Raw genomic sequence first — 20,524 nt, forward strand, 5'->3', positions numbered from 1 at the left:
GGCAAAAAAGCCCCCCCCCCCCCCCGGTGTTGGGGGGGAAGCTGGGGAGGAGATAGGCGAATGTCCGTTCCTTGATCCCCTACCCATACTATGGGACCAGGAGCGTAGCAGATTACATCGCTTCCGGTCCCATAGCTGTCAGTGCTCGGCTCCTGAAGCCCAGCTATAAGCTTTTGAAGTGCGATCTGCACTTCAATAGCTTATTTCAAGTGTAAAGCAGAGACTAGGGATCTTTTGGACACCCAACATCACCTAAAGAGTACCTGTCACTGCCAATCTGCTATCACATGGGACGCTTGTATTCTTCCCTATGTGAAAGCAATTAAAGTAAAGTAGAAAAAATAAAAAAATAACAGTTTTAAAAATTATTATTAAATGAAATAAATGTAAAAATATTAAAACTTTTAAAAAAACGTAAAGATGCGTCGGGTGCGCCTACGTATAAAAACCATGATCATGCTACACATGTTGGGTATCGCTGCGCATGTCGCATTTTCACAGACGCACACAATTTTTAACCTGGGCATGTTGGGTATCTATTTACTCGTTGTAACCTCATCTTTTATATTTTACGTACAAAATGGGTATTTAATTGTGTTGTGGGGCATTTAAGGGCATTTTTTCTAAATTTGGGGGTTTGATAATACGTTCAAATATCGTGCAACATAAAAATTTGAAACTGCCAACATTTTATTCTACAGGGTCTTGGCTTTCATAAAATATATGATGTCTGGGGGTTTGAAGTAATTTTCCGGCCTAAAATTTGGATTATAACATGGGTACAAAAAAACAAAGAAAAAAACAACAAGGCCTCGGTCACTAAGGGGTTAAAGTTTGCTATTAACACTGCTGCACTGCACTATACTAGACATACCGAGCCTCTTCTCCCATAAATATCTATCTGCTTACTTTGCAGGCTTAGTTCGGCTTTAATAGTCCCTGCTGTTTTACAATCGTTGTTATTTGTTGCAGTTCACCCTTAGTCACATATCTGGTACCAACAGATTTATATTAATTTGGGAGCGGAGAGCCTGCCTGTCAGTCAGGGAGTCTATCCAAGTCTGGTAAACTGGACGCTGGGCAAATTAATGAGGGTTTCGGCTTTCGGATCTACTGAGGAGCCAAATAATGTAGCGCGTTCCAAAACCGAAATGTATTATGCCCATTGTAACTGTAAAATAAAATTCTGGATTGGAAACACATGCCACTGACTGAATAACAATTCATGGAGGATTAACTCAACCACGGCATATGAGGAGCATCAAAACTCTCTTTGTTCAAGTGATTATGTTATAATGTTTATACATTTTAAAGTGGACCGAGCACCAGATCTAATTTCTCATGTTAAAGTGACATTAAACCCTCAGATTTTTTAACATAAAACAATACTGTAATGTGCGCCTTACTGTAATCCATGGTTGTTTCCCTTCTCTTTGCTGCTCTTCCTTTTAAATCTGTATCTGTTCTCATGCTGGGCAGAACTTCTGTTTTGCAGCAGACTGCCTTGTCTCAGGAATTAATATATGGTGTCTGTGTATAGGTTTGTAACCTGAGCCAGCACTACAGGAAGAGGCACTAAGCTGCAAAGGAAAGTTCTCCCCAAGCATGAGAAGACATGAGGATTTAAAAGGAAGAGCAGCAAAGAGAAGGGAAACTACCATGGAATACAGTAAGGCACACATTACAGTATTGGTTTATGTTAAAAATTCTGAGGGTTTAATGTCACTTTAAAGCTGAACTCTATGTAGATATAAAAGAGCCAATCTAATGCAGCTCTGTCTCCATTAATACATCATTATGTGTATTATTTAAATTAGGGATGCACCGATGCCAGTTCAGATACCAGTTCAGATACCAGTGCCGATACTTGGCCTTTTTGATGAGAACTACCAGGGTGCAGTGGTTGCAGCTGGGACCTGGCTCTGGCTCTCCACCACTGTCCTGAAATCATTAGTCTGTATTGTTTTAGAAAAACCGTCACATGACAATAAACAAAAATGTATCAGTACTCGTACTTGTAAGTACTCGGCAAGTACCAGTACTCGTACTCGCAAAACTGGTATCTGTGCATCCCTTTATTTATATTTATAAAAACAAAATCATACATTAAAACAGAGATGTACAAATCCCGGGAGCTCTGTGTGCTCCTTACAAATGACAGCTGCCGCCTAACTTTTGAATTTTTCTCTAGTCTAGTCCTGGAGCTGGAAAAGTATCTGTACTTGTACTGTATTTGTACCGAGTACAGTACTTAGTATCGATGCATCCATAATTTAAATGCAGTTTAAGTACCTGGAATTGACCTGGTATCAGCCTCTTACATTCCCTGCACTGTAGGGCTGGAGTGTGAGAGAAAGAAGCAGCACAAGGAGCCAATCAGTATTTGTGGTAATAAGAAGCATGCTGCTCATCACTGGGCTGCTTTTTGTTTCACTGTCCAGTCACAGCCTGGGGGGCAGGTCCAGCATGAACTGGGCTCAGAGGAAGTGTCTTGAATGATGCTAACCATCAGAGTGTGGACAGCCAGCCAGCAAAAAGAAAAGCACTGTGGGGGAAATCTCTGGATGGAAGGTGAATGATCTTTTAATGGGCTATTTCATATTATCTTGTTAATTCTTGTAGTAATCTGATTTAACCACTTGCGGACCGGCCACTGTATTAAAATGGCCGATCCAGTGGCATATTGTTCTGGGGGGATGTACCTGTATGTCCTCCCATGAACAAGTGTGTACGCGTGGCCGCGGCAGCTATTGCTCCCGCTGTCATTAGACACAGAACCAATCAGGCCAGCTATGTGTCCTGTGATTGGTTATAACAGCAACCACATGGCAATGTTTACATTGCCAAGCCCTCCCCTTCCTCTTACATCAGAAGCAGGGGAGAGTAAAGGGAGTAATGAATGGATACATTTATTTGCTATGATTTATAAACGAAAGTAAGGGAAATGTTTTTTTTCCTTTTACTTCATATAGTAAAAGATAGCAAGCAGTGGATATTAAATACCACTAAAAGAGCTCCATTTGTCCCCCCAAAAAACATAAACTTAATGTTATTACAGTGTTGCGTGACGGAGGAATTCTCAGCCAAACTTGCACAGCGCTGAAAACTGAAAAATGGTTCAAATAAATCTAAACCCAAGAAAGAAAAAAAAAGTACCGTATTTTGCGGTCCATAAGACGCACCGGACCATAGGACGCAGGGAGGTCCGGCGCGACTTATGGAGCACTCGAGACTGTAGCTTTTGTCACAGCTTCTATGACAGAAGCTGTGACAGAAGCTGCAGTTAGTGACCGCTGAGACAGGTGGCGCTGTGATTACAGCGCCACGGTCTCAGTGATGACACAGAGCAGGCGAAGAACGTCTATTCTTCGTCTGCTCTATGGTTATCTCGATCGTCGCCGCTGCTCGGTTTTAATACGAGTGATCTCATTAGATCACTCGTATTAAACGAGCAGTGGCTCCTGCTGCTGAACTCGATCGCCGCCACCGCTGCTCGGCTTTAATACGAGTGATCTCGTTAGATCACTCGTATTAAATGAGCAGTGGCTCCTACTACTCGCCTGGCGCCCGAAACTGCATGTCTCGGGCGTCGGGATTCGCTCCATAAGACGCAGGCACTTTTTCCCCCTCCTTTTGGGGGGAAAAAAGTGCGTCTTATGGAGCGAAAAATACGGTAATACAGCATATTGCAATTTACCAGTCGGTGTCAGCGCAAAATACTGTTTGTCAGCTGCAAATAACCTGAGTGGTCTAATTTGCCCACATTGAGGTAGTATCGAGTCAGAGTCTTTCACTATAATAGGATCTGCCTGTCGCTTTCAACAACTTCCTGGATTCCCAGTGTGCTTCGCGTCTCTTTCCCTGCTGCTTGATGTGATGCAATCTCCATTTCTTAATACTACACATCCCATCATGCATTGCTTCCAGCAGGCAATGATAATGTTACATTGTGGGAAGTTTAAACACTGAATTGTAGTTCAGATGGCAGGCAAAGTTGGAGGGTAAGGAAGAACATATTCACAGGGCTGAGTGAAATTGTGTCAGTTCATTGAGGAAGTGCATCCTATGGGCATCTTCAATAAGTTTATAAACTTCTAGATGGATATGGCTATTAGGAGTGGGATAGAAATTAATTATAGAAATACACATTTATTTTTAGTTTTTTGACCATTTAAGCAGTAGTTAAGGATGGGATGACATCATGTGAATTCTACATATCTATCTGCACATGTATTGATCGGAGGACTGTGATCCCTTCTGCTATCAGTATTGAATTCTGGGGATTTTTTTTTTTTTAGCTCCCGCTTGTCCTCTTGTGAGCTGTTTCTTTATTAGGCAACATGCAGGTCTTCCAATGTTGAGGAACTAGAAGTCCTAGAAGCAATGACGTATAGTTCCCATCCACATTAGCACCTGCGGTATCCCACACCCGCAATGTTAACTCAAAACTCCAATACAGCGACGTGCCTGGCAATGAATGACCCTGATTAACTCTGCTCCAGCACAATCACACACACATTCCTGTTTCAAGTCAGCCGGTCTCCGATGAAAACTTACTCCCCAGCCTGTTGCTCTCTTTCCCATCCACCTCACCCATTTACTCATACATTATGGATGGTGAACAAGCGGAAATTTCCACTAGCTGACTTAGCTGCACTTTCCTGCCTTTGGTGCATACTGTACAAACTAGTCCAGCAGCAAAAAAAGGTGTCTGACCACAGGTAAGCTTCTCCGTGGCACTAGATGGTTGTGGATGTCAAAGGCTAGAGCTGTGGTGGGAAGAGTACAGGATAACATTGTTGACTCTTCTCTTGAAAATTCTAGTTGTTGGGAGGTCATCTCAATCCCATGGCTTCAATACATTAAAACCACAGTCAGGCAAATAGATAAGCATATAGACATTGTACTCACAATCCCCATATTCATAGTCTTACCTCCATTCACACGTTACAGCAGTTGTGCAGGGTGTCTACATATGACTGGACAGTCCAATAGGCTCCAGAATTAGACCCAGTGCTATCAGATATCAGTGCTCAGTAACAGACAGACACACCCCCTCTCTTCCTTTGTATTACAAATCTGTGTGAGGGGTGTGGCTGTTACTCGGCTATGCTAAAATAGAGCTCTGAAGGAGGAAAGCATGAAGCAGAATTTTCTGAAGACATATTTGCAGCTCAAATGGGGCAGCGGCCTGTGTGGCAGCCATGGCTCCCTTCATTGACACAAGTACAGTGAGTAAGTGTAGCTTCCCTCCCCCCAGTTAAGGAAGTTTGTTATTTGATGGATTACCAGGTGAAAATAAAGAATAAAGAGCCTAAGTTGGCCCACCCTTTGCAGCTATAATGGCTTCAACTCTTCTAGGAAGGCATCCATAGGGTTTAGGCGTGTGTCTATGGGTGTCTATGACCATTCTCCCAGAAGTGCATTTGTGAGGTCAGGTACTGATGTTAGACGAGAAGGCCGGGCTCGCAGTCTCCGCTCTAATTCATCCCAAAGGTGTCCTATCGGGTTGAGGTCAGGACTCTGTGCCGGCCAGTCAAGTTCCTCCACCGCAAACTCCCTCATCCATGTCTTTATGGACCTTGCTTTGTGCACTGGTGCGCAGTCATGTTGGAACAGGAAGGGGCCATCCCCAAACTGTTCCAACAAGGCTGGGAGCATGAAATTGTCCAAAATGTCTTGGTATGGTGATGCCTTAAGAGTTCCCTTCACTGAAACTAAGGGGCCAAGCCCAACCCCTGAAAAAACAACCCCACACCATAATCTCCCCTCCACCAAACTTTACACTTGGCACAATGTAGTCAGGTAAGTACCGTTCTCCTGGCAACAGCCAAACCCGGGCACGTCCAAACCCCATTGCCAGACAGAGAAGCGGGATTGGTCACTCCAAAGAATACGTCACCACTTCTCTAGAGTCCAGTGGCGGTGTGCTTTACACCGCTGCATCCCACGCTTTGCACTGCACTTGGTGATGTAAGGCTTGGATGCAGCTGCTCGGCCATGGAAACCCATTCCATGAAGCTCTCTACGCACTGTTGGTGTGCCAATCTGAAGGCCACACCAAGTCTGGAGGTCTGTAGCTATTGACTCTGCAAACAGTTGGCGACTTCTGTGCACTGTGCGGTTCAGCATGCGCTGACCCCGCTCTGTCATATCACTTTATGGCTGAGTTGCTGTTGTTCCCAGTTGCTTCCACTTTGTTCTAATACCACTAACAGGTGACCGCGGAATATTTAGTAGCAAGGAAATGTCACAGATGGACTTATTCCAGGGTGGCAAACCTATCACGGTACCACGCTTGAATTCACTGAGCTCCTGAGAGCGACCCATTCTTTCACAAATGTTTGTAGAAGTGTCTGCATGCCGAGGTGATTGATTTTATACACCTGTGGCCATGGAGGTGATTGGAACACCTGAATCCAATGATTTGGAGAGGTGCAATACTTTTGCCAATATAGTATATAATGTATATTGTTTACACTTCTATGCTGGCAGCATTCATCAGGAAAGGCATGGAGCTCGACTTTATCTTCCTCTAGACTGGCACAATGTTTAACTAGATGGATGTCTTTTTCCAAACTAGATTACTATATCAACATGTACAAAAAGCAGCAGAAGCGTAATTGTTCCATCCACCCAAAGATTACCTGTGAAAGCAAACATCATTATCCTTTTATTGTCACCACGTCATCAGGTCAGAAATCAAGCAGTGTACAGCTGTCTTGGACTATGTACCTCCACATAGCTCAATAGGAAAATCGATTTATAGGAAAAGAGGTAAAGATTGTGAAATGTAACTGTGTGGAAGCATCAGGAGACATGCCGTGTTTACATTCCACAGCGTGTGTCATCAAAGGTAATATCCATTATAGGACCAGTTTATTTCAGGCCCAATGCAATGCATTTTGTTGCATTTTCCAGCGTAGGCTTTCCTTGTGTAGCCCCCATCACCTTTTGTGATGTGGCTACTAGACATTTAGTGATAGCCAGGGCTGTAGACAGCCTGGCTGGATTATAGTGGCAACTATATGGTTAATCCCAGGAGCCTAACATTGCCTGTAAACTGAGGGGCGCTGTAAAGCTTTCTCGCACAGGGCGCCTAAAGGCCTAAGGCCAGCCCTGACTGTAATGTATGTACAGTACAGCAGCCAATCACTGGACTTCTCTCAGCCAGTGGTGCATGTTGGGATAGAGTACATATATTGGTGGGAGCTGTCATGTGCTCAGGATTAGGGATGGGTGGATGTGCCATGGATTAGGGCTGGGTTCTGTTCAACCTGCCCCCCAGGCTAGCCCGAGGCCTGGGGGTGGGCATGGGCTGGTGTGAGGGAAAAGGTTTCCCTGAGGCCTCCAACATGGAGGAGACCTCGGATGCTGAAAGAGGAAGAGAACCGGGACCAGTGCAGGCTCTTGAAGTACCCTGGAACTAAGTGGACTTCAGAAGTATGCCCCGCTTCCTAATTGGCCGGGAAGCTGACTCCATGCTCTCTCGTCTTGTGATGAGAAAGCATGGAGCCGGCTTCTCGGCCAATCAGGAAGCCGGACAGTGTGTACTATCACGCTGGCCAATCAGAAAGCCAGGCGGTGTGTAATGATGCGGCGCACGACTTTCTGATTGGTCGGGAAGCCGGCTTCATGACGAGGGAGCATGGAGCCAGGTTCTGGGCCAATTAGGTAGCTGGGCGCCGGGTCATTACACAGTGCCCGGGTTCCCAATTGGCCAGAAAGCCGGCTCCATTCTTTCTCGTCACCTATTGATAAGAAGCATGGAGACTGCTTCCCTGCTAATCAGGAAGCCGGGTGGCGAGTCTTGACACGCCTCCTAGCTTCCTGAATGGGACTTCCAGTACTTGATATCAATGCATTCGATACGGAAATACTGGTATCGGTGCATCCCTAGTATTAAAAGTGAAAACTATTTAGTAAACTTCGCCTGGTCTTTGGAGCCATGCAGCTAAGTCCAATCTGACATATCAGAGTCACTGGCGTTCGTAAAATACCCCCTAGCATTCCTTTATAGTTGTGATGGTAAGTGAGAGTCACTGAGATACAAATGCATTTATCTTTTCTGTTCCCTGAAGAGGGCATTTATAGACAAAACACATCCAATCAAAGGATCTGAGGGGTGTGCTTAAGGGGTATTGATGTGTTTTATGATCTTCAGAGGACACACCCTTAATGCCAATTTTTCTAAACGCCTCTATATTTCCATCTGACAAGGTTTTGCAATCTGACAACCAAGCTATTCTTGCACAAAATAAAATTTGGGGCAGTTGTCCATGGCAACCAAACTCCTTCTCTCTTTCATTTTTAATCCTTATCTGAACAAAAAATCACAAAGAGAATCACATCAATTTGGAAAGTGACTTGAATGGCAATGTGACTCATTGGCGGTGAATTACTGACTTTCACTGTTGCTAGGCAACCCTTCAAACTCTGCGTCATGACATCAAGCCCTATCTACCTGCAGGGCTACATTACCTTACACAGCAGCCGGTTAAATGTCATACTTCTCCCCAGTCCCAAAATTAAGAAGCGATGAATCGGACGGGTGGGAAGGGCGGGGGGTCTTTTTCCGTTTTTGTTCGGTCTGTTCAGTGTTCCTTTGGCAGACCCAGAAAGAAGCGGTCATGTGACTGCGAGAAGAGTGGAATTTTACAAAAACATAAAGCCTTGTGATTCCTCCCGAATGCCTCACACACCCCTTCATGTATGGAGAGTCAGGGACAGCTGACTAATGACGCTTGTCATATGCCAAATTGCCTAAAAAAATAAACAAGCCCACACAAAAAGTCTGAAATTCCAGCCCAGTAACTGAAAAAAAAAATCTTTTACAATCAGATAAACACTGCCGTGGCTTTTTAACGTCTATTGACGGCACTGCAGGTAGGACTGGGCATACAAGGGGTTAATGCGGCATGCTGGACCACCAAGTGATAATGTGCTGAAATATATCTGGATTTATTAAACCGAGGCGGTTGCGTTTTTGCAGCTCAAAAGGAAACCTTTCACATTGCAACTGTCCCTATGTGGTGAGTGATAAATGTTTATCACCCTCAATGGCCAAAGTGACGCTTTCACTTTAAAGCAGACCTTCAGTGCCCAGGTCCACTTTAGCTCCGTTCAATCCTCCCCTCCACATTTTAAAATGGTGGATGGGGATTTTTTGTTTACTTTTTGGCTAGCTCCAAACCCCAACATTTCACATGGCCAGCTCCTGCAGTCTCCTTGGATATTTAAAGTGCATATCCAAGGAGGGTGCAGAAGCAGGGACTCACAGCGGCCTGGCTGCACATTATCAGGAGCCGACTGCAGAAGACGGAATAGGCAACTGGCTTCAGATGATGTCACAGAAGAAGATGGCGGTGCATGACCATCACATACCTGAATGAAGACCCAACTCAGGAGGGGGCTACCCATGCACCTCTCATCCCACACCTCTGACGATATAAGGATAGGGAAAGGCTGAGGTGCCAGTACCAGTGGCTGGCTGGGTTTCATAGAGGTGCTTCAGTACGTTGGACTGGTGGGTGAGTCTGCAGGACCAGGATGACACCAGTATCTCATAGAACTGGATTAGATACCTGTCATGGAGTCAGAAAATTCAGTGGCTGGATGAGTTGGCCTAGGGTATTGGGACAAGGCTCCAAGAGGCAAGCCAGGAGCGTAGTCGGATTCAAAGCCAGGGTCATGCACAGGTAGCAGAATCTCGAAGTGCCGAACCGCAGATTAGTAGCAAGGTCAGGAGTCATAAGCCAGTATCATACATGGGAGAGCAAAGAGTCTGGGTACCAAATTGGAAGGAGGAGACAGAGTCAATGGTCACAAGCCAGGTTCAAACACAGGAGAACAGGATCTCAGGAACAGAACAAAGGGGAAACAGGGACAAGCAGACGACCACCCAGCAACTTCATCATGGCTTCTGTCTTCTTAAATAGGCAAAGCGTGCCCGCTAATGAGCATGTGCCAGTGCACTAATGTGCATGTGCGCTATTGCGTGTGTATGTTCCCGTGCGCACACATTCCTGCGCTAAAACGCGTTTGCCAAGAACTCTGACAAGCGTAAGGTTTCCCAGCACACTCACCAGCCAGCATGCAAAAAAAAACCTGTCTAAGGTTAAAAACAGAGGTTTTAGATACAAGTCTTCTGCAGAATATGTGAAAGCCGTACTGCCTCGTCAAGGCCCCTCTGTGTAGTGCGGTCCTAACTCTAACCTATGAGACCTATTTGCATGCTGGCTGGTGAGTGTGCTGGGAAACCTTTTGCTGTTTTACTTTTTAAAGCCCTTCCGTGTGCACTTTGCTTTAAAGCTGGTTATGAGTTGATGAGTGCGTTTGCCATGTTTTGCTTGACTGATTTGGTGCAGTGACACACTGGGGTATTAAGCTGCCGTTGTGATGTGCGGGGTCCCTAGTGTGTCCCTGTGCCTTTAAGGAGGTTGGGCTGCCTACTGGCGAACCTGCACCCAATTTATCTTTTGCCTCATGTGCTCCAAGATAGAGACTGTCATAGGTTAGAATTAGGACCGCACTACACAGAGGGGCCTTGACGAGGCAGTACGGCTTTCACATATTCTTCAAACTTGTATCTAAAATCTGTTTTTAACCTTAGCAGTTAGACAGGTTTTTTTTGCATGCTGGCTGGTGAGTGTGCTGGGAAACTTTTTGCTGTTGCCCAGAACTCAGCACGGGATTGCGTGCACATGTGCTCATGCATCTTTGAGCAGGGACCGGTTTGTGGTTAAGTCTCTTAAAATGACCCTTACTGTGGCAGTAGACTGGCGGATCACAGCAGGACAACGCTGGATTCACTGGATAGGGGAGTATATTTTCTGGTGAGAGCACAGCATGACAGGTAAGAGGGTAAGTGGAAAAAAGCTCTTGCATTGGTACTCAGTGTAGGTGGGAGATTAAATTGCCAGTGGTAACCCCTAGCAACGTGAAGAGGAACCTCGGTGAGAAAGGCTGGTCTATACTGAACACTCATTTATACCCCTAAATGGATCACCTAAGCCTAAAACGCTTATAAAAAATTCATTATAACAATGGCAAGAAAATATTGACTCTGGCTTTGATGGCTCAACTCTCTAAAGAAAAAAACAGTAATATGTCATTTGTTTTTCCTCTCAGAGCCAAGAACTTGCCTACAACAACAAAAGTCTCATTAACCTCCAAACCCCTCCCGGAATGTCCACTGCGAAATATACAGCATGGCTAAATTATGACGTGGGAGCTTGTTTTTCTCTTTTTCTTATTGTAGAGCCTGATAGTTAAAAAATAGTTTTATTTATGTCCTGTTTTGTCATGTCAGCTCTAAAAAAAAAAAATAACCCTATTTGCCGGTCCTTTTATGCTTCTTTTTACATTTCTTTTTTACCCACCTCACTATGAGGTTATATATTCTCTCTATTGTTGGTCTGCAATTCCCGGACCAGAGGGACTTAGGTCTATGACGTATTGGTGATCCTGCCACAGACGTTAACTCACCAGCATTCGGATCACCACAAGAGAACATTCACCTGTTTCATCAGCATCGCTCTCTTGCTGTAGTTTGTTTTCGTTGGTTTTTATGCAAGCAAAATACATATCTGGCATATAGAAGGTCCAGACCTGAAGATGTCGTTCCCAACCTGTTCAGACTGCTGGCTCTATAAACCACAATATTAGCTGGAAAATAGAGTCCAGACCTGAAGATATCAAACCCAACCTGGTCAGCTTGCTGCCTCTGCAACCACAACAATAGCTGGCAGATAGAAGATCCAGACCAGGAAATATAAAACCCAGCCTGGTCAACCTGCTCCCCCTGCAACCACAGCTAGAAGACAGAAGGTAGGTATGACTTTTGCCTGTGAAAATAGGTAATGCTGATCATATTGGACATGGAGGAAGCAATTAAAGAGAACCTATAATTTGACTTTGATAGAACAAAACAAAATTCACTTTAAAGTGTCTACCACAGTCTTATACATAACTTTGCAGAAGTCCTGTGCATGTAATCTTAGTTGATGCTTCCTTAGGACTGAGGAGCCTCTCTCATCCCCATGTGAAGGTGTTGGAGCTTATGTTGTCAATCACCAAGCACCAGTGCGGTTACATGCAAGGAAGGGGCCTGATGTTCCCCATAGCAGGTATTTGCCACAGGAAGGGTGGAGGTGTCTTTGACATGTGGGCTTTGATTGGCAGTCTGTCTTCACCTTCTCTATGCTGTGCAAGAGCCAAGATGGCGGCACCCAACAGGGTAATAAATGGGTCTTGAGCACATATGAAAACAGTTTAATTTCACTGATTATGGAGTGATGAGATGGCATAGGCTGAACATCTGGTATTTGGCAGCGATTTCTGTAAACACAAGCAAAGGAGAGGGTTGCTCCTTTTAGTGAAGTTATTTTAAGGATTTCCATGTTCACTAAAGGGGATAATAATATGAAGGTTTACAGGAAAAGTCATGACACGAATACTTTCTCCCACATCTCCGGGTTTTCACATGCAGCTTCACTGAAGGTAACCTCATATGCTGAGGTTGAGGTCTTCAGGTTTAAAATGCAACACCAGACAATTTTTTTGTTTTGTTTTGGGCAGGACTAGGTAGGGATTTTTATAGCTGTCTGTGCCGTCTGAGAGATTTGTTCTCACTCTTTGTCCTAGTGACACCCAGGAAAGAGAGTGAAAGGAGATCTAAACTTCTTGGGGCCAAATTGTTGTAACTATTTCACGTGCATGTTATTGTGTTCACATTGCTTAGTCGAAAAGCATCTGGGTAAAGCTCTACTCCGGACAATTTAACCTTCATTTAAATATTTTTCTCAATAGCCACAAAGGATATAAATCCACTTTGAGTGCACCAAATACTTTTGCCATCCCAAATATTACCTGGTAAATGTGGCTGTGACATCACTGTGCTGTACATATCCAGAGCAGAGCTGTGACAGCCACCTAAAAGGTTCCACTGACCACAGAAGGGGGCAGATACAAGACCAGTCAAATAAAACAAATGGCAAACGCACTCATCAATTCGTCACCAACTTTACAGCAAGGTGCACATGGAAGGGCTTTATACAGTACAACAGCAAAAAGTTTCCCAGCACACTCACCAGCCAGCATGCAAAAAAACTTGTCTCACCGCTTAGGTTAAAAACAGGTTTAGATACACGTCATCTGCAGAAAATGTGAAAGCCACACCGCCTCGCCAAGGTACCTCTATATAGTGCGGTCCTAACTCTAAACTATGAGAGTCTCCATCTTTCTCTTTTGCTATATGTGCTCCAAGATGAAGGCTCTGATAGTTTAGAGTTAGGACGGAACTATATAGAGGTGCCTTGCGCGGCTGTGTGGCTTTCACATTTAGATACACGTCTTCTGCAGAAGACGTGTATCTAAACCTGTTTTTAACCTTAGCGGTGAGACAAGTTTTTTTGCATGCTGGCTGGTGAGTGTGCTGGGAAACTTTTTGCTGGGATACAAGACCAGCACACCCTACACAAGAGAGAAAATAGCAGTTGACTAGTCTTTACTACGGGGAACTCAAAGTTTTACACTGGATTACTGAACAGATCTGAAATACAAGATTCAAGTAACCTTACACATGACTCTTGTATTTAAATGATATTTGCTTATCCTGGAGTTCAACTTTAACATGGACAGGTGTGAATATCCCCTTAGAGTTGCCACTGGAACAGGAGTAGGGGGCAATTCTGCCAGTGGAGGCACAATTTCTATTAACAATTGTCAATGCAGACATGTCCCCTCACCAGAGAAATCTCCTCCTACCATTTTTTTTAGGGGGATAGGAAAAGGGTATATCTCCCCAGTGGTAACACAGACAGCAATAAAAACCTGGCACATTCTAACCCTTTCCAGAACAAGAGGTGTTTTGGCTGGAGTTTCACTTTAATGGGGCATAGCCTGTAGACACGTCTCTGAATCCATACTCACGCCAATTGACTTGCACCTTTGTGGAAAAATATTTCTCCCACTCTGTAATAAGTCTAAATGTTTTTATTCTATCATACATTATGAATACAGAGGAGGCTTCTCGCTCTGCTCTCACAATACACGTCTTGTGCCTCGATGGTAAATAATAGGCTCATTGTCTGCTATAAGTAATACTTTGCTAAAATGTTGAATACTTTTTCTGTGTTAAAAACTTCCAGAGGGACACTCTGCAAAGCCAATTACAGTTTAAAGCGGCCCTGTCACCACTGGCTTCTGCAATCAAATTGAAGTCTGTTCAGCATTTTGAACAGGCTGCGGTGGTGCCATCCACTAGTTGTTTCAGCACCCTGTGCACAAGGGTGAATGAATACCTCTCATTGCAGGGTCACCAGTAAAAGAAGCATTTATATTTCAGGTATAGTGCCATCAAGTTACACAGAGCTGTACATATTGTTGCCAGTATCCAGCATGTTTGCCTTAACCCTTCAATGGACAGTCCCCAATTATAAGGGCATTATGTTGCCAGTATCCAGTATGTTTGCCCTAACCCTTCAATGGCCAGTCCCCAATTATAAGGGCATTACCCTGCAGTGACCAAATTCTATTAAAAGTGGATTAACCTGCGAGTGTATGAAGATAAATAAATCCTCAGAAGCCAGTCTTCTGCATATGTGCATCTCCGTGATCAATCTCCCGCATATAAATGCGTGTTAACCCCTTGGTGGCAAGGCCCCAGTGTATGTGCATGTATATGTCAGTGATCTCACTGTATGTGCAGGAACCCTTCAGTGGCCAGTCTCTAGCCTATTTGCAATACCTCCTCAATGGAAAGCCTTTCAGAAGAGTGGAGGCTCTTACAGCCACAAAGCAGAGATGGAGGGACATTTTACTGTCCATGGTTTTGGAATGGGATGGCCAACAAACTCATAAAAGGTGTGATAGTCAGATGTCCACAAACCTTAGCCTAAATAAAGTACCTTAGTTCAGTTTTTGGCACCAGCATTTGTGCTCTTTAAATTAATGATAACTTATATGCACATTTTTTTTATGAGCAGCTATGAGTAAGCTGAAGATTCCTTGCAGCTACATTGCTGTCAGTAATGTGTAAAAGTAATAGCTAGATGGAGCCATTAAAGGCAGAGAAGTAAAATTTACTTGTACACACCTTACAGAATATTGATAGTTTTCTTCTAAGCACGACATGCAAAGAAAAAATGTTTTTATTTGTTAAAAGGAAATCTCAAGTATTAAAAGTGGCATTAATATGTTCTCAGGGCTTGATCACACCTAACCCAGTGCGTTCCAGCACAATTAGTAGCTGGAATGCACTGGATCGCATAATTACAGCCTCCCTGCATTAGGGAGCATGGTGGTGCATTCAAGGCACCGCAGCCATGCCTCCCCACCCCGCAACGTGCGGCTTAGCAATGCCTGTGGTCTGGTCCGATGGCCAAAAATAGTGCACGCACTATTTTTGGCTAAGGCACCGGACCGGACTGCAGGTTCAGGAGAACCTACTTTAAGATTCCTAAAAAAAAGTGCATGCACTATTTTTGCGATCACACTGGACCAGACCACAGGCATTACTGTGCCATGCATTCTGATGTGATTGCACCAGAATGCAGGGTGGCTGTAATTATGAGATCCAGCTACTAACTACGCTGGAACGCACTGGATTAGGTGTGAACCGGCCCTCAGTCAGAACTCATAATTCACGTACAGTGTTTTAGATCAATGATTTAGAAAGTACTGAAGCCAGTGAATCTGCATGACACGCAGTTTCAGAAGAGAGGTTAGCAAGGGCAGGTTTTTATATTTCCCTCAGGCCAGCCAGCTTTGAAAGGGTTTGTAGCAGAGTGAAATAATATGAAAGCCATGCTAGCAAGTGTTGCAACAAGTCAATTGTGTATACACTGAAAACACATTTATTTTTTTATTTAAAGAGGAACTGAACTCTGGAAGCTGTGCCCCCCAAAAAAGGCAAAGGACTAGTCACCAGTATTGCAGATGCAGCAGTGCCTGAGATCTTACACTGCACCAATACAGGCTATACGCACAGGAGTGCCTGGGCACACTCACATTGCTGGACATGCTCTGCTATTTTCCAGGAAGAATTTCATATAAAAAGCACATTTAACATTTCTAGATATTCCCTATGATGTAACAAATAGTTTTATGAGTGCAGGTCCACTTTAAAAGGACGGAGGAGATCTTCTTTATTAACATATTGTTACTTAATTTCCAACCCATACCTACAAATGTCACACCGTACAGTTGTGGCTGTTCACATAAAATCACTAAGTCATAATGTAACAGAGTATTTACACTATGGGCTCAAATAGAAATAAAATTGCAAACAATCATTTTGGGGTTCAGGAGAACCTACTTTAAAATTCCCTTTATTGTTGGACACGATGACCACCATGGTGAGCAGAGGTAGAACCATCAAGAGAACTGTTTCAGTATAAATGGCACGTACGTGTACAGTACTCATTACATTGCAAAGTCTCTGTTTGAACAAAGACTTGAAGCCACCACCTACAGCACAAGGGGCGAAGGGGGTATATGGGTTGGACTTGATGGACGTATGTCTTTATTCAACCCCAAATACTATGTAACTATGTAAGCCAAACATCAAACATCAGGCAAAAGCAGATCCCTGCAAAAAAAAAAAAGACACTATATACTCACCTCTACAGCAGCTTCTGCCTTTGCTGTATCTGCGCCGAGGCAGCCATCTTAGTGGAGGCAGGGCTTTGCTTCCTCATGTCAGAACCAACAACAAGGAGAACAGTGAGAAGCACAATAGTGACATCACGGAATCTCCTGAGACTAGCAGTCAGAGGCAGATCTCACATTTCAGATATACAGCTATAAGGCTACATAACAGGAGTGCCTAGGCACACTCACATACCAGAAATGCTCTGCTATTTTCCGGGAAATCCAGATAATTGCACTGCAGGTCTTCAGGTATAGCTTTTCCTCCAGCAAGGAGAAGAGTGAGCAGCACAGTAGCGACACCAACAAATCTCACTTTAACCTCCCTGGCGGTAATCCAGAGTCTGGCTCGGGGTGAATTTTCAATGCTAGGAGCGGTAACCCCGAGTCAGACTCGGTGCTGCAGAGAAAAGTGACACTCACCTTGTCCCTGCGAGCCCGCGGCGTCCTGTGCTGTACGCGGCCCGAAAATGAAACTAAAAGCCGGCATCTGACTTTTAGTTTCGTTTTCGAGCGTCACAGCAGGCGGGAAATTCAAAAGATCTAGAGCTCCAACACAGTTTGGGAAGCTGGTAGAGGTATAGAAGTCTTCAGCTATTTGCACCCATTTCTCCTTGGTCGGCTCCGGCATAAAGACTTTATAGAGCGTGTCACATATCGCTTTGCAGGTCTCCCGTACGATTAACCTGATGGTGGCTTTTCCAATCAGAAAGCGGAAATGCAGGGAGGTGAAACTGTGTGCGGTGGACAGGTATCTGCCAAATGATAACAGACAATGAACAACAAGCAAAGAAAGTACACCATCTATCATCAAAGCTGAACTCTGTACAAAGAGCTAAATACATAGAGGAGGGGTGTTCTACCTACTAAAGGATTTGTATTTCTCAACTCTCCAGCGTGCTGCCGACACAGTATTTTAACCCTTGCTGCAGCACACAGTATGTAAAAAAACAAAAAGACAGCCAAACTAATAATGTATACACAACCAGACTGCACTACAGTAATAAATACAGAAGCTTCAATTGGGCTTAAAAGCTAGAGTTTCATTTACTTACATTCTGCCTTTCCCTGTTTCATCCCTCCCCTCAATATGCTAATGACATATTTAAATAAAAGGTTTCCACTTGCATTACATACCTAATTTTAGACCAAGTAATGTTATCACTGGTCCTCTGTGCAATAGGGGGCAGTGGCTAAAAGTATTAAAATGCAATGAATGAAAGTGGCAGACCAGGGGCAGTCAGGCTGGGGAGCAAAGAGCTAGAAGATGCTGGACATGCTTCAGCCAGTAATCTAAATTGCTGCAGCTTCTAATGCACATTGTGAGAAGCTCGCAGTAAGTAATTTCAGTTCAGGAGAGGAGCCGGTAGAAATGTGTAAGACTGAAGGAAAGGGTGAAATTCAGCTTAAAAATGTAAAGGCCTAGAACTAATTTTTATATCGCCATCTTAAAGAAGAACTTCGGGGAAATTGATTATTAACCCTTGTAGTGGGACTACTCCCGCACTGCAAAGGCAAAGTGCTCATTTTGGTCTAGGGAGGAAAATAACAGTTATATGCACCTGATCCTAAGAGCCGGGTTGCTCCTAGACCAGGATACAGTCCATGAACCCATCGCACTCAAAACCGCTGTCCCATAGTGTAGAAAATGGGTGCTGCAGTTGTCGACGGATGGCAACCGTCTATAATCACAGAACAACATAGACACCGACACTCCAAGTAATGAATCATTGGCGGGAACGTGACGTAATCATGACGTCACATGATCTCAGCAGACCTGGGGATTGGTTTATTCTCACATTATGGTGTGTATATATGTATATGGTTTCACTTTCATTTGCATCACTTATTTTGCCTGATGAAGGGCATCCTGTGATACCCCGAAACGTTGTGTTTGATGGGTATTAGACACGGACTTAGACATTATAACATTACAGGAGGTCCTGGATAAAATAAGTGAGTGGGCAACTATATGGCAGATGAGGTTTAATGTTGATAAATGTAAAGTAATGCACTTTGGGGTTTAAAATAGGCAAGTGGAATACACATTAAAGGGAACTCCACTGGGGAAGTCAGAGATGGAAAAAGATCTGGGGGTCATTGTAGACCACTGATTGAATAATAGCTTGCAATGCCAGGCCGCGGCAAATAAAGTGAGCACAGTGCTGTCATGTATTAAAAACGAAATGTACTGTAGAGACAAATCCATAATTTTGCCACTTTATAGATCACTGGTTCGGCCTCATCTGGAGTATACGGTCCAGTTTTGGTCACCAATCCACAGGGATGTCCTGGAGCTGGAAAGGGTCCAGAGAAGGACAACCAAACTAAGGGAATGGAAGACCAAAGCTATGAAACAAGGTTACTAAATTTAAACATTTTCACGGTGGAAGAGAGGAGATTAAGGGGGATATGATTTTGCGGTACAAGATGTTCAATGGTGATGACAACATCAGCAATAAACTTTTTACGGTAAGCTCCATAACAAAGACTAGAGGCCAACACCTAAAAATGGTGGACAAAAGATTTCAGCACAAGGGGTGTAGGGACTTCTTCACAGTTAGAGCGGTTAGGGTCTGCAACTCGCTGCCACAAGCAGTGGTATCAGCTGAGAGTGTTGAATCATTCAAAAAACACTTGGACAATTTCCTCAGAGAACATAAAATACAGGGGTACAGATACACTTAAGAACAAGATCACACAGGGACTCATACACACGCAGAATCACTATGCATCGTGCTACGTTTCATGCGTCAATAAACAGACGCCATTGATTCATTACTTGGAGTGCCGGTGTCCATGTTGTTCTTTGCTCTTAGACCCTCCGCTGCAGCAGTCTAAGATCCCGTAAATCATAACGTTCTATAGACAGTGTATAGGGCGTGAGGACACAGAGGAACATCTCTCTGCAGCGTAGGAGAGAGGCTGGAGGGAGCACTGTCACAGCCAGACGCCTCAGAGGATTGGATGAGTTCAACTCCCTAGACCAAAATGAGCACTTAACCCTTACAGTGTGGGGGAAGCTGAGTTCTGCTTTAAGTGCCATCTACAAGAATAGCCTTGCCCCTGCCCAGAATGTGTGTGACCTATTGGAAGGCCTGAGTGTTGCAATGTGGGATGCAGTGGTGCCTGGCATGCCTATGATTGGCACCGCATTGCATCAACACATGTAACACGCCTGTTATTGCAAGCCCATTGCATGTCGAAAATACACACTGCAATACTATGTTTTAACATGCGGCTGCTCTCTGCTGGGTGTCAGCAGTGCCTTGCATGAATACACAAGGTACTGCTACACAACTCACTGTTTACTTGTATAAACTTTACTGGCATTGATCCAGTGCAGAAACGCACCAGTCACCAAAGCTTGTGTGAACGTGCCCCAAGTGCATCTCAGTTTTGGACTGTGGGTGCAAGGTTGCACTTAACGTGACTCCATCTTGTTTTTGAATTTTTATCATCATATGCCTGCATTAACTTTGCTTCAAGATTCACCACCTTCTACCTGCATGTTAATGATCAGGTGACAGCAAGTTGCATGTAAACACCTGTACACAGCATGTAATCATATGTGATATCATTACATGCGGTTAGAAAACACTCTCCCTGAATGCACAATCATTGCGTCCAGGGAGAGTGAATGATTCCTAACCGAATGTAATCATATCACTACATGCGGTATGCAGGCGTTTACATGCAGCTGCTGTTACCTGATCATTAACCTGAATAAGTGACAGCTGCCGCTTTTAAACGCCAGATTAGGGATTCCTGCTGCAGGAAACGTATGTTCATGATGCAGAAATCCCTAATTGCACCTAAAGATACAGGTGGTGTGAATGGAGCCTAATACTAAAATACTACACACACACATATA

At 44.1% G+C, this 20,524-nt stretch overlaps 1 protein-coding gene across 1 annotated transcript in view; it reads right to left on the reverse strand.

Moving 5' to 3' along the window:
• Positions 1-8,497: 8,497 nt before the first annotated feature.
• The window catches only part of LOC108785946, a 16,449-nt gene continuing 4,422 nt past the window's right edge, over positions 8,498-20,524 (reverse strand). The window contains exons 2-4 of the mRNA XM_018555140.1: positions 17,171-17,405; positions 11,611-11,648; positions 8,498-8,636 (exon numbers count right to left, since the gene is read on the reverse strand). Of these exons, the coding sequence (XP_018410642.1) occupies positions 8,498-8,636; positions 11,611-11,648; positions 17,171-17,405 (412 nt within the window). The remainder of the gene's footprint in view (positions 8,637-11,610; positions 11,649-17,170; positions 17,406-20,524) is intronic.

The sequence above is a fragment of the Nanorana parkeri genome, unplaced genomic scaffold, assembly GCF_000935625.1.
Source record: "Nanorana parkeri isolate BGI_ZX_2015 unplaced genomic scaffold, ASM93562v1 scaffold186, whole genome shotgun sequence".
Classification (NCBI taxonomy): Eukaryota; Metazoa; Chordata; class Amphibia; order Anura; family Dicroglossidae; genus Nanorana; species Nanorana parkeri.